The sequence below is a fragment of the Tauraco erythrolophus genome, chromosome 2 (assembly GCF_009769465.1).
Source record: "Tauraco erythrolophus isolate bTauEry1 chromosome 2, bTauEry1.pri, whole genome shotgun sequence".
Classification (NCBI taxonomy): domain Eukaryota; kingdom Metazoa; phylum Chordata; class Aves; order Musophagiformes; family Musophagidae; genus Tauraco; species Tauraco erythrolophus.
The window spans coordinates 75,243,496-75,256,914 of NC_141466.1; the positions used below are offsets into that span (position 1 = coordinate 75,243,496).

At 39.2% G+C, this 13,419-nt stretch overlaps 1 protein-coding gene across 1 annotated transcript in view; it reads right to left on the reverse strand.

The window, feature by feature from the left end:
* Nucleotides 1–13,419, reverse strand: part of MTHFD1L (methylenetetrahydrofolate dehydrogenase (NADP+ dependent) 1 like) — a 156,109-nt gene that overhangs the window by 37,160 nt on the left and 105,530 nt on the right. The window contains exon 26 of the mRNA XM_086625171.1: nt 12,003–12,155. Coding sequence (XP_086481297.1) covers nt 12,003–12,155 — 153 coding nt within the window. The remainder of the gene's footprint in view (nt 1–12,002; nt 12,156–13,419) is intronic.

A 13,419-nucleotide genomic window follows, 5' to 3' on the forward strand; every position in this document is an offset into this window, starting at 1 on the left:
AAAATTCTGATAAATTAACACCACTGAGATTCAACACTGTACTTCTGTGAAGTACCTTTTAGGTTACAGTTTGAGTACAACAGCCTCAGTGATGTCCCCGAGGACACCTCTCCAGCAGCACCCCTGTTCCTGACAGCAGACTGAAAATAAGGAGCCAAGCATGAAGTTTGAGTGGTGTTGAATTTCATGTGGTTTTGTGGAAAAGATAAATGAAGAGTAAAATGAGGTGAGGAGATTTATTTTCACTTATCTAAGAGAGGCTTAAAAAAGTCTAGAAACAGTACAACAGGTTTCTATAGGTGACAAACTGTCACAGTTCTTCTGGCCTCAGTCTACTGATTGGTTTTATTAAGAGAGGGAGTAACAAAACCAGATTGTCTCTAAGCATTAGAGTTTACTGATGATTTACTAAAAGGCAAACACATTATCCACATTCCTTTGCTGCTTACAGTGATATTATGCTTATTTGATTGCAACATCGAAAGCAGGAGGCTATCTCAAAACACACCTAATATTTGGTATTGCAGGGTGTTAGCCTGCTAAGTGGCTTACCACATAAAAAAGGCTTGCCACCTTTGTAAGGGGTAGTGATAGATTCATTGCCTTCACACGCATCAGTGCGGCTTTCTCATCAACGCATAATCAATGCTCCTGTATAGACTGCTTTGATTATAAAAGCAGAATTTAAGGAGAATCAGAAAAAGATTTTCTGAAGATTGCATGCCATATAAATTATATTTGTGACTATCACAAACCTGCATACATTTAATAATTGATGTGTTGGTTGCTAAATGATTATTAAAACAGAGCATCTTTATGCTATTTTGTATATTTGTAGAAATAAAGAACCAGATGATTTGGACTCAAACATCTTTTTTAAATTACTGATAGACACATAGTCTCCAATTAAAAAAAAGTTAAGTAAAAGCCTGTAAAAGTGACATAAAGAACAGCCCCCCATGAATTTAGAGCATCTGTGCAGAAAAGGAAACCATGACCTGATTACCTAATTCTCACTAATTTTCCTGAAAGCACATACTGTGAGGTTAAGTTTAGACTCAAAGTCTTCAGAGCATTGCTAGGCTTTAAGTAGGACAGCATGTGTAGATCTTTAAAGTTTTAAAAATATTTTCTCTCCAATTCTAACATTCCTATATATGATTGAATGGCTCATTCTGAAGTTCTTCATGTCACTACCTTTTCTTATTAAGCTCATAAGCCAGCTCCTTATGTTGCCTAAAGAAACACGGTTATTAAAGAAAGATGCTGTGGTCAGACACTCCAGCCTAAAATATCATGCAATTACAGGATTTATCTTCAGAAAATTCTGAGTCCCTGGAGAGAAACTGTTTAGCCTACAACAAGCTCCAAACTTTGACATGTTATTAAAAAAAACATTATTAAAAATGTGAAACCGGTTAAAGAGGATGTTCCATTTATATTAGGCATTTTTATATGACTTCAAGCAAAAGGCGAGAGTCCAGCTGCCAGACACTGACGTGTAAAGTATCAAGCACTGGTATAGCTAGTACAGCATTATCATCCACTGGACAGTTATAGAGGAAAGAGTTTAAAATGTTTCAAACGAGCTAAACTTTGCCATAAAAACAAACACCTGCACATCCTGTGCCACATCTTGCTCTGATTTTTTGTGGCTGTCCCAGACTGCCCCACTACTCAGCCCACTGCATTTCAGCCCAGGGAACACCCAAATGAAAGGATGGGTCCTACACACAGCCCTGCACATGGCAAACCCACGATTTCAACACTGCATCAGATACTGATTTTTAGAGAGTCACCACAGCCAAGCCTGTATTCTCACAGCCCCTCATGCTTTAGTTTGGGAATATCTAACTAACACACATCTTCCAAACACAGGAAAAAATAGGAGGTTGTGGCTTGGGCTCCATGTTAGCCTAAGCCTTTCCATCCTGAGGTGGTTGCAGCTATTCTTGAGCTCTGGGAGCTAAATAATGTTGACATAATTTTCCTCTATGACGATAATATACCATAATCCAGCTGCTGCATTAGTTAGCACTCAGGAAGTTTTACTAGTGTTGGTAAGATGCCTCATAGTGATAAATTTTTGTATGTAATTGCAATAACAAAATGGTGAGGAGAGATAAAGTTACCTCTTGCCTCACCTGTCCAACTGTTAGCTCAGACCTGATCACATTTCTTCTTCAGAGGCCTATGGAAAGCTCTGTTCTTAGAAGTCCAGCTCCAGGCCAAGAAATAATGTTCTTGGCTTTTACAATATAAAAGAGAAGGAAGCATTGAACAGAATTTTCCCACAGCTGTGTGGCATAGGCATTGAACTGGAGAGGCTTAATCTTGATATAAAACTGAAAATACTCTTCCAAAAAATGTGAGGAGAAAATGGTACAGAGGAAAGACAGGTAAAGCTGGCAGATGTCTCCATCATGGAGAAACGGGTGCAAGAGAGGAAAGCCACAGTTCTGAACCAGCTGACAGGCTGTCCATAGCAGGGTTTTAGTCCCAGACACAGTAAACACTTTCAGCTACTGCAACATTATTTCTGCTGGGAAACGGTGTTTTCTCAAGCACACAAGGATACCTGCCTTATTCTTTCTTTCCTTCTACTAAGAAAAAAAAAACAAAATCAAAACCAGAACAAAATCATCTTTTGACAAGTGATATTCACCAGTATGCAGGAAGGGCACACAGAGGAAGACAGATGACTTTCACAGGTCAGCATCAAGTAGTCTCTCTGAGTACCAAAAATGCTGCATTGGTAGAAGCCTGTGGGTAACAGTTGTAGTATCACACCAAGAACACTTTTTAAAATGAACTTCATCTGGGAGATGTCTCTTGATCTATAGGCTTTCAAGGTGGTTTTATGCAACCTTCACCTCATTTATGGTCAAAAAGAAACATTGCATTCACGACATTTTAGTTTCAGAAATTAAGAAAGTAAATAAATAAAATCATTACCACTTATATAAGGCAAAATACAGTATGTCAGCATTTGTACCTTCTTTTTTCTTAGATAGAATCATAGAATGGTTAGGGTTGGAAGGGACCTCAAAGATCATCTCGTTCCAACCCCCCTGCCATGGGCAAAGACACCCTCCACTGCACCAGGTTGCTCAAAGCCCCATCCAACCTGGCCTTGAACACTTGAATAAGGACACATGAGGAATATCTCAGGAAATACTTTAGGATTTTTGAGTGGGTGGGTGATGTAGAGTAGGAGTAGCAGCGTAACTTTCTTTCACTGTTGTCACAGAATGTGTGACACAGAATGAGCAGACATCAGTCTACTCTGATGGAAATCACCCAACTCGATTCTTCACATTCTTAGACATAAATATCTCATGATTTTGCAGACCAGGAAATGGTGAATTTTATTGGTAGTCCTGCCCCTGATTTGTCAGAGGACCTTAATGTTTGCATCTCTGGATTCCTTATTTTAAAAACTGTGTCAAAATTTTGCTTGTCTTGCAAACTACTAATACAAACTGATACGATGAACATGTTAAGTATTATAATCTCTATAAAGCTTGTGTCACAATGTAATAAATTATAAAAGCTATTTTATGCAGTACGTGCAGGATGCATTTATTTCGATATAAAACAATTTGGAAAATGCCTTTTCTTCCATATACAAGCTATTTTTAAACTAATAATAGATGTATATTTTACTATGTAAAAGAATAACCTATTTTTAACCTCAAGTTTTCAAGTAAAGGTTATGAAGAAAATACTTTAAAACAGGAAATCAGAGTCCATTTCCTGTTTTAACAAAGATAATCCTTTGACCGGTAGGCACAAATATTCATTCCTCTTTAATGTTAATTAGCGCTCTATTCATCCTATATTTCACAATTTAATGAAAGCAAGCAAGTTGCTGGGGACATTATTAAGTTCAAAACATCTTTCACCTTATTTTTCCAGAAGTCAATAAAACTATTCAGTCACAGACTTGCAGCCTCCAGCTAGGGTCCTGCTATTAGCCTTAAATCACTTTTAGAGTTGTAATAACAGTAAGTCGCCAAACTCAAATATACAGCTACCTACATCTGCTAGATAGTTTGTTCTTCTGGACAGTCTGGAAGAATTTCAATTATTTGACCCAAACGGTAAAGTTTTTTGCTGCTTACCAAGGAATCAATAGTTTCAAAATCAAGATTTTTAAATCAATAGTTTTAAAATCAAAATTCAACCAGCATTTGAAAAAATTATCTGGAAGAAGGTTGAAGGGCCAGTGTTTTCTCCTTGAAGTGAGTGTAAGATAGTCTCTCAAAAAAATTGCATCTAGACAGGAGGTTTACAAGGTAACTATTGCTTGTAAATGTCTGAATCTCTAAATTACCAATCTGAACCATGAGGTACCTTTTCAGAAGCTGTGATTTCTTCAACTAAAGAAGCTTGTCAGGCTGAACAAACAAAAACAGAGAGCATGAAACATCGTTTCATTTCACCCTTATATGGAGGAATAGCAGAAAGCTGGAAGCGACAGAGCACAGCTGCTGCTACCAAGCTGAACCAAGCCAGGCAGCAGCGATACCCACCCTGCCCCAAAGCCATGAGACTCGGTGACCCCCGGATCTGGCAGTGTCAGCCTCTTCATGCAGCAAGTCACCCGAAATATCATGAATGGGAGAAGTAAATACCTGGCTGCCCTCTCTAACGCTCGGGCCTGCACATCTTCTGTATAGCTAGCATAATCACAACACGAACCCTTAACACAGCTGTTTCAAGACAATCCATAAATTAATTTTTGAGCTCTTTGCATTTGATCAAAGTCCACACATACGAGGCTGATTAATTGAATGAGCTCTTAATCAAACCTGCTTACTTGCTCTGAACTAGCACAAGCACACAACGGGCATGTTAACCAGTACAGTCAGAGCTGTAGGCTGGGATGGGAGTGAGCAGGCAGCACTGCTGCACCATGGAGAAGCTGCCAGGAGGTGCACGATTCAGCCACTCACTTCCCTCTTTGCCCTGGAGAACGCCCAGCAAGGCATTCACTAACTGCTCAAACTCACACGTGCCCACGTTTCCACTGTGAAGTCCCTGTTTCATGTCTGAAGTCACGCGTAAAATCTAAGGGCAGTGGTCCAAAATTGCTGCTGGCTTCTTTCCAAATTGCACTTTCCACTTTCAACTGGTATATCAAGCCCTGTGCAAATAGGCTAATGTATATCATTCAAAGAGTCCTTACCTCAACATGGAATATCAGTTTCTTGATCTTTCCCTTTCTTAACTGATGCAGTTATATGTGTTCTCGCCTGGGATCACAGACTGTAACTCAGAGACACGGCAATGCAACAGATAGAAAGCATAACCATGCTCACGATTAGGTCCTACAAGAACAGACAGCAAGGATCTTAACGACTCCCAGACTCTCTGAAGGCCTTTAACAAACTATGCTTTCACAGAGGTGCTCCCTTTGGCTGCATGCGTGCTACAGGGGATTCTCGTTTTATTTCCCTGTGCTAACGGTATTTGCAATCCTAAGACAGCTGCACTGAGTTCATTACATACCAACTTCACAGGTCTGATGAGGGCAAGACATTAACAACCACACCGAAGAAAACTGTTTCGGAACAAAATGAATTATCTTTGTTCCAGCATCGCTTAAACTTGTCCACACTAGCCAGGCACTACCCTTGATCAATGAACCCATACTGCCTGAGCTGATGTGTCAAGTCAGCTAATCTTAACTGAAAACATGTGCTAAAGCACTTGTGATCCAGGCACAGCAGTTTAAGAATTTCCTCTGCAGCAGCTCTGACCTCCTATACCTTCCACCAAGATAGCATGGCTGACCATGTCCTCTGCCCCTTTACATGCAAAGCAAAGGAGGCTAGGTGAAATTCCAACAAGGGATGAGAGGCTGCCAAAGTATGTTTTCATGGTATCACTCACCAACTAAAGTGAAGCACGACAGTCAATTTTTGTACTTGTAAATAAGCATTTGTTTCAAAGGACCTATTCAAATAAATTATTTTAATTTAACAGTGGCAGACATTTATCATTTAAGAGCTTGAAAATAATGTTACATTTCTATGGATGTATCCATTAAAAAAAATCTTTGGAAAAGACAAGCAAGGAAACCTTATTGATACAAGAAATACGTTAGGTTCATTTTTGTCATTAAAAAATTAATTTTCAAGTGTTTAGAGCCAAATTTAAACATTTGCATAAAAAATTCATCTCTGAAACAGCTTAAAATATAGTAAGATGGGAAAATGTATAATATGGACACTAGCAAACAAACAGAGCAGTCAAGAGAGACAGCACGATGTACATAGAATCTAAGTGACTTGCCTCTATTGTCTGTCAAGGTATTTCTAAATGCCAGAGGAGAAAGAGAGGCTGTTCCAGTGGTTTAGTCTTTTGTTTCAGTTTGGGTTTTTTTGAGGGTGTAGGAGGGTATTTTACTGTATGTCTGTGTCACAGCTATGGCAGAGAGGTGTGATAATCTGAAGCAAAGTACATTTATACTCTATATTTCCAACAAGCACTGACTTATCCACATCAGTTTAAAATAGTTGAAGTAAAGAGCAAATGCTCAGAGCGTATGGAAATTTCTGAACAATCATTTAAATCCATTCTTTTCTGCGCACTTTTAAAAGTTACAGAGACGATAATAAATTTTTCAAGCCAGCTAAACTCTACTCTTTCTCTTCAATTTAAAAAAATCCTTAGTCATCAGCAAGGCATGTTCTGCTCTCCTGTAACTATATCCATCAATTACTCCCATGACTTCTTCCTGGCCAGATCTTAGACAACGTCATTGTTTCAACTAATGCCTTTGGAACATCTTCAAATCTTTTTTCCCCTTGTGGCTTTTACTTCAGTGCCCTCTTCCCGTTCTCCATGTACATCTTGGATGTTTCTTCAAATTATTTCACAGGTACCTCCTCCCACTGGTATAGCTCTCAATTTACCTTCTTTTCCTTTCCAGTCAACCCCGTCTTTCCAATCCTCCCCTCAATCTTCTATTCCTATTTTCTATCCACAGACAGACGTAGTCATCCTTGAACCTTAACCTCCTCATAGTCCACACATTTGAGATGCTTCCAAACGCTGCCACATATCCCTTCTCTTTATAATCTACAACTTTTTCCTCATCTTTTCACCTAAATCATTCACTTGGACCTATTTTTGCCTCATCTACAGAGACTCTCTCTGGCCAATCCAATACCGCCACAATCACACTGTGCAATCTCCCAAGGAACACAGGTGAATCTGCTGTTATTACACCATCTCTCAGCCTCTAGCTTTTAAATACAATGAACTGAAGCTGACTGTCGTCTTCTTCACTTCCAGCCACTGATCCTACCTATGCGCTCGCCCCCTGACACATCAACCCTACCCTGAATAATCCATCAGCGCTCCACCAAGTGTAACATCATTCAGCATTTCCGCATGCGCGCACCTGCTCACTATGCCCTGGGTAATTCAGAAAACCTCTCTCCCTCCTTCCCAAGAGGCATTACACCTACTGTGATAAATGCAAAGGCACATCATCCAACAGAGGAGAGCATGGGCTTTTCTTTTCCTGTTAGTATTTTTCAATTTAGAACTATGCAATTGCTAACCTACATTTCCCACACCACTTTAGCTTCACAGCTTTCCTTTTCTGTTAGTTTTTCCCACACTTACTGCAGTTATTTCAAAACCAGCCTGTGGAGTCTGTGAGCATCTAGTATTGTTAAAACTAGCTGTTTGGGGACTTCTGAGCACTACTACAACACAGCAACTATACAATACCAAAGGCAAGGGCCAAATGTCACATCACCAGGGACATTTTTTTTTGATTGAGAGAGGTCAGAATACCTAGCAGAGCACTACTCCTTTGTAAACAATATAAAATTGCATTGTAAACTAAATGCTTTACAAGGCAGATATAAATCTCATCATCACTCATGTTTTTGAAAAATCACCCTATGTTACACAGTTCATCAGGATAAGTTGGGCAATCCACCAATAATTATTCAGCTGTCCCATAAGGGAGCCTGAGAGAAGTGACAAAATGACAGTTTGGAGACAACTTGGGCCTCAAGTACCACTGGGAAACTGCAATTTCACTCCAGGTGGGCCTGGACTCCAGCTTATGTTCAAAGGACACCCTCAAAACTTGTTAGCTCTTCACCACTATGAAAGAAGAAATTAATTCAACAGGGAACAATATTTTCTTTCTAAAAGTATTCATAAAAATCTTTACTTTCAGGTCTTTTCCCCTTTACAACAGACAAGTAATATTTTAGCTGGACAGTCCTGGCTCTCACCTACAAGTGAATTAGGGCTCTATCGCTCCCATAAACTGATTTCACATCACACTGGGTCACCTCTAGAGTCCCTTCCCAGAAGACATAGTCTCCGAACTAGTTCCAAAGACTTGAACGGCTTTCGCTATAGGGAGAAAAACAGCATTTCTGTAATAGACCAACCTTTCTTCAGATATGTTGATATCTGAAATATGTCAGTTCATTGTGAGAATTTGGGAGCTGGCATGGCTCCAAAGGCTCCACATATGTTCAGAAGCACCTCGCCTGTAATTTTAACCCATTAAAACAAAAGTGCACGGCTGGAAATGGGTAGTACATATTTAAAAATCTCACTGCAATTCAAACGCGGCTACATTACTTGCACCACTGATTCAGTGGCGTCACTTCACAAAGGCAAACGACAACAGGTTTTACTTCTATGACCAGCCTGCATTCTTGCACATTACATGAAAGAGAACAATGGAAACGTGCTTGAATGTGAGAAAGCACCATGCTGCAATGGCTTTTTGGTTGGGGGTGGAGAGAAACACACGTACTACAAAAATCTAATAATTCTCCACCCAAGCATTGCTAGTTAATGACCTCACTGGTTTCCTACATATACTCCAGCAGCCTTCCTGCCATCACTCTGTTGAGCCAAGTAATGATGTCAACAGTCCACCTGTGAGAGTGATGTAGCCCTCTGGGTCATGGTCGCAGAGAACTTGGATAAAAGCTGTGCCAGTGTTAATTAAATGCACCTCTTGTTTCACTGCTGATTTCCTCTGATAAGGCTCAGCTCGTTTTTCCTGGAAAGACTTCCATGCTGTAAGGGAACCAGAGCCAATCATAACACAAAACAAACATTGCTTAGAGAGTATGAAGACAACATGTTAAATATTTAGTGTTTGGTTTTGCTTTTGTTTGGTTAGTTGTTTTTTTTTTTAAAAAAAGATTGCTTATCAGTGCTGGGGTAAATACAAATCGCATTAATTTACATGTGCTAATGACAAGGTTAAACTACAAATGCTAGTTACTGCAGATAGTTTATTATCTTTCAGCAGGACTTATCTCTTTCATTTGTAATGCTCTTCCCAACTAAAATGGAGCAGAATTCTAATAACCTGCTTTACCACTTATAAGTTCTGCCAAGTAAGAGTGAGAAGAGCTCATTCAGTAAAAATTATGCTTTGAGAATGGAGTTTGACATTTAATTAGCATCAGAATTATCACTATAACTTTAACAAAAATCTCATCCTATAACATTTATTCTGACATCAAAAAGGTCTTAGCTGTAAGAAGGCTTTAAGCAGGTTAGGTATTAAGGATCCTCTTCCATTAATACAATTAGCCAACAAGTAATGAAAGGAAAAAAATATATACTGCTCCTTTTTTTCCCCTACATAAAAAAAAAAATCTGATCCACTGTCATGACTGGATGCTTTCACCATATGCTGTCACCAGGATTTCTGTAATCCCTCTACTCATAGCACCTGACTTCCAGTCACTTTAAGCCTTCAGGACATGCCCTTTTATACCTGCTTTGTTCTTGTAGACATTTTCAGATATCTTTATTAGTAAGAGAACTGCCAAAGGAAGATTCTTAGATTTGGAACCTGACATGAAAAAATATTCCATCTTGCACAACTTAAGAAGTACCACTAGCCTAAAGACTTAATTGCTGACAGCAATGCACACAAGAAATCTGAAGATGGCAAAATAGAAAAGTGATCTCAAAAGTAGTGGTACAACTCTAGGATGAGAGTTTGTTTCCCGATGATCACAACTCTCAATTCTGAAAGGCAGAAAGTTGAACCTCTTGCCATAAATTTAATTCTACAGAAAGAACTGTATGGCAAGGATGTTAGGAATACATTCATATTCATTCATTTGTTCGTTTGATTTGTAGCATTATGACAGTTCCAAGGAGTGTTCTGTCCCACATTCCTGAGCATTACCAGTATTTTCCAAACAACCAACGATCAATGTCTGTCTATGTAGATTTTTAGCTCTTGGGGATCTTATGTTTATACAGTGCCTTGCCCTACAAACTCTCTTGGAATACATAACACTAAGAGCATAATGCCTACCCAGTTCCTAATATGGGAAAAGTCACATGGCTATGCTACCTCTCACCAGGGTAACTAACTTTGACATACTTTTTACAATCTCCCCCAGTAAGAAATCCCATCTATAAAATGCCCTTCATAAAAAGTTTATTTTTTGGTTCTAGGCAGAAACAAAAAATGAGAGACAATCCTTGAACTTATTAGGTCTATACCAGTCCTAGGGACAATTCCTGGGGATTTATTAGGCTGAACTGCAGCTAGTTTGTGTTGAAGTGTGCAGAGTGTGACTCATTCAGAAAGCTCAACCCAAGAACATTTCACTCTGACATCCTACAGAATAGCTCCCTCATGGTTTTGAAGTAGTTGCTGCCCATTCTTCAGATTCATTCCTTCTCACAACTGTATGACACACAACTTCCAGTGCAAACTTGAATCCAGGCCATGAAGGAGATACTAGAATCTCTGACAAATTTTATTCTATCATTAGTAACTGGAATTTGGTCTTACACAATTTGAATACACAGCTGTGATCTACTTCTGGTGAATGCACATAATGTGGCCATGCAGAAGGAAAGCATATCCCCAAGTCCAGTGAGTTAAAGTGACACAGTTTCCTGAACTCCAGAAACTCTCCTGGTCAGAAAGTACTTCCTTCCTTGTTTCAAACACTTGATTGTTTTAGAGGGAATTCAAAACAATAGATTAGAAACTTTCAACCTTTCCTAAGTGTACTGCTACACAAGGAAATCAAGGCATGCTCTGGGAAGATGAGATAACATTGGGAGAGTACTCTTTCCGGAAATGCAATGGCTTTTGCATCCCTTCTCTAGCTCCATCCCATGAACCAGCTACATAAAAGTAATAACTCATGCTATGAGATGTCAGATGCAGTTCAACTACTGTTTGGAGTAAGATGTGCATGGTTGGCAAAAGGCATGAGCTAACCAGCTTCTCAGCTACTTTGATAAGGCATATCAGGGAAGAAAATACCAGAAGCTTCCTAATCTGAGACTGTACTTTTAAGGACAGGGAGGAAGAAAGGATGCCAATTGCTTCTTTTTAGTACCTTATTGTTTAAATTTCTAAAAAGGAGGAAGAATGTGCTACTACTCTGCAGTTAGAAATTTATCCCCTTACCACCAAAACTTAGTTCTACGGAACCATCGGAGACATTCACAAAGACTGGGGACAGATCAGGCTCATCAGCTAAAAAGCAATCATTTCAATCATATACTTCTTCTGAACACAATTCGTTTAATTTAAATACATTACAGAATGCTTTGTAATAACAGATGAAAGATTTAACATTTAGAATATAATCATGTAATTACAGTAATTTATAGGCTGCAATTTGAATAAGGAAAGGCAACGGACATATAAATCCATTTTTCTGAAGCATTAGGGTGCCTAAGTATCCTAGACTAACTGAAATATATCAGAAACAAAATCAATGGCAAGAGTCATTCTCTCAGACCCTGTAGCCAAAGCTCTTACACGATATTATATTTTCCTCATTCTCTTTTCCTATCAGTGTAGAGCTACAAAAAGTGCGAGGATAAAATTATTATAAAAAAACAAGAACTCACCTGGTTCTATACCCTATTTTCAGAGGCAAAAAGGAAATGCACTTCCCTGTCAAGCTGGGTCAAAGGAAGGGGAATGATGGAGTTGAACAGTCTGCACTCACCGTTCCTACCAAAGGGTAGATGAATCCAGCTCCAATACTGGCTCGCACATCACTAATCGGCAAAATGAAACCAGTAGGAACGCCCTTCCTCTCAGGCTGATGGGAGAGGGATAGGTGAGTTTTTGCCATACAAATGGGAAGATTTCCAAACCCCTAACAGAAAAGGGGAAGAAAATGAAAGAAAAATATTTTTAAGATTACAGTAAAGACAGAATAAATTTTCAATTTGTTATCAGTATCATCTAGAAATCCTAAAATCCATAGGGCAATAGTTAACCTCAGTTTCTTAACAGCTAATAGTTCAGAAACGGACAGAATTCTGCATTTCACATGCTATTCTCTCTCAGCTCAGGCCTGTATCTCCAGAGACTTGGTTCTAGTGATATCCAGCTTCCAGAGCGGGTCCTCAATCTAGAGTTAGGTGCAAAAGTTGCCTATACAATGGCTGGAGTGTGCTGTTTTCAGAAAGGGTGCACAATGGGTACCACATTGAAAAAGAAACCTACACCAACTCAACAGTACCACACTTACCTCTGGGCTCTAACGACCTAGTTAGATACCTACTTGAGACCAGGATTCATAGCCCAATACTTTCTAAGGGTATTAATGTCTTCTCGGGGGTAAACACAAAGGGCTCCTGATGCTTTGCTGTGTTTTTAAACACCACAGAAACTGTGTGAAGTGACAACACCCACTTCACTAATGACAGTGCAGCAGTTACTCCAGAAGTGGGAGAAAAATCAGGGAAAGGCCCTCAGCAGCTTCTCCTACACTATTTGTCTCCCAGGTTATCCATTAACCTTGAGTCAGGCACCTTCCATTCTTGACAAATTCCTTGACAAATGGAGATGAAAGTCACAAGGCCAGGAGGAGAGGCAGCACTGCAGAGAATTGCCTCTGCAGCCCAGTGCTGATGACAATCCTTTAATGACATTGTGAAAATATTTCCTAATACTACTAATGTTTAGACTGAAAAATGGATTAGAGAATCACAGCAGGAAAAGATAAAGGCATGGATTATTTTGCTTCAAGTGCACTAAGTAAGCTTTTTTTTTCCATCTAGAAAATCAAATTATTTCTCAGGAGATTTGCATTATAAAGACGACAGCTATACTTCTGCCTGTCTGACCAGGCTGCTGAAGTATACTCAGGAATTTTTCCATGACATATAGTCTGTAGTTTCTATTTTCTGACAGAAAGGCACCAGTCATGTTTACATGCAGAAGCTGTTTCATTACAGAAAATACAGTCACCTCTCCACATGGTTTCAAAACCGTTTTCAAACTGTAACAAAGCCCACTCTCACATGTTTTCACCTTCTAGCACTTATAACCCCTTGAAAATGATACGAACAGAAGGAAAACAAAAGATTTTACAACTATTGAGAGCTTTGTTATTAATGTGCATAGCTGTGCAC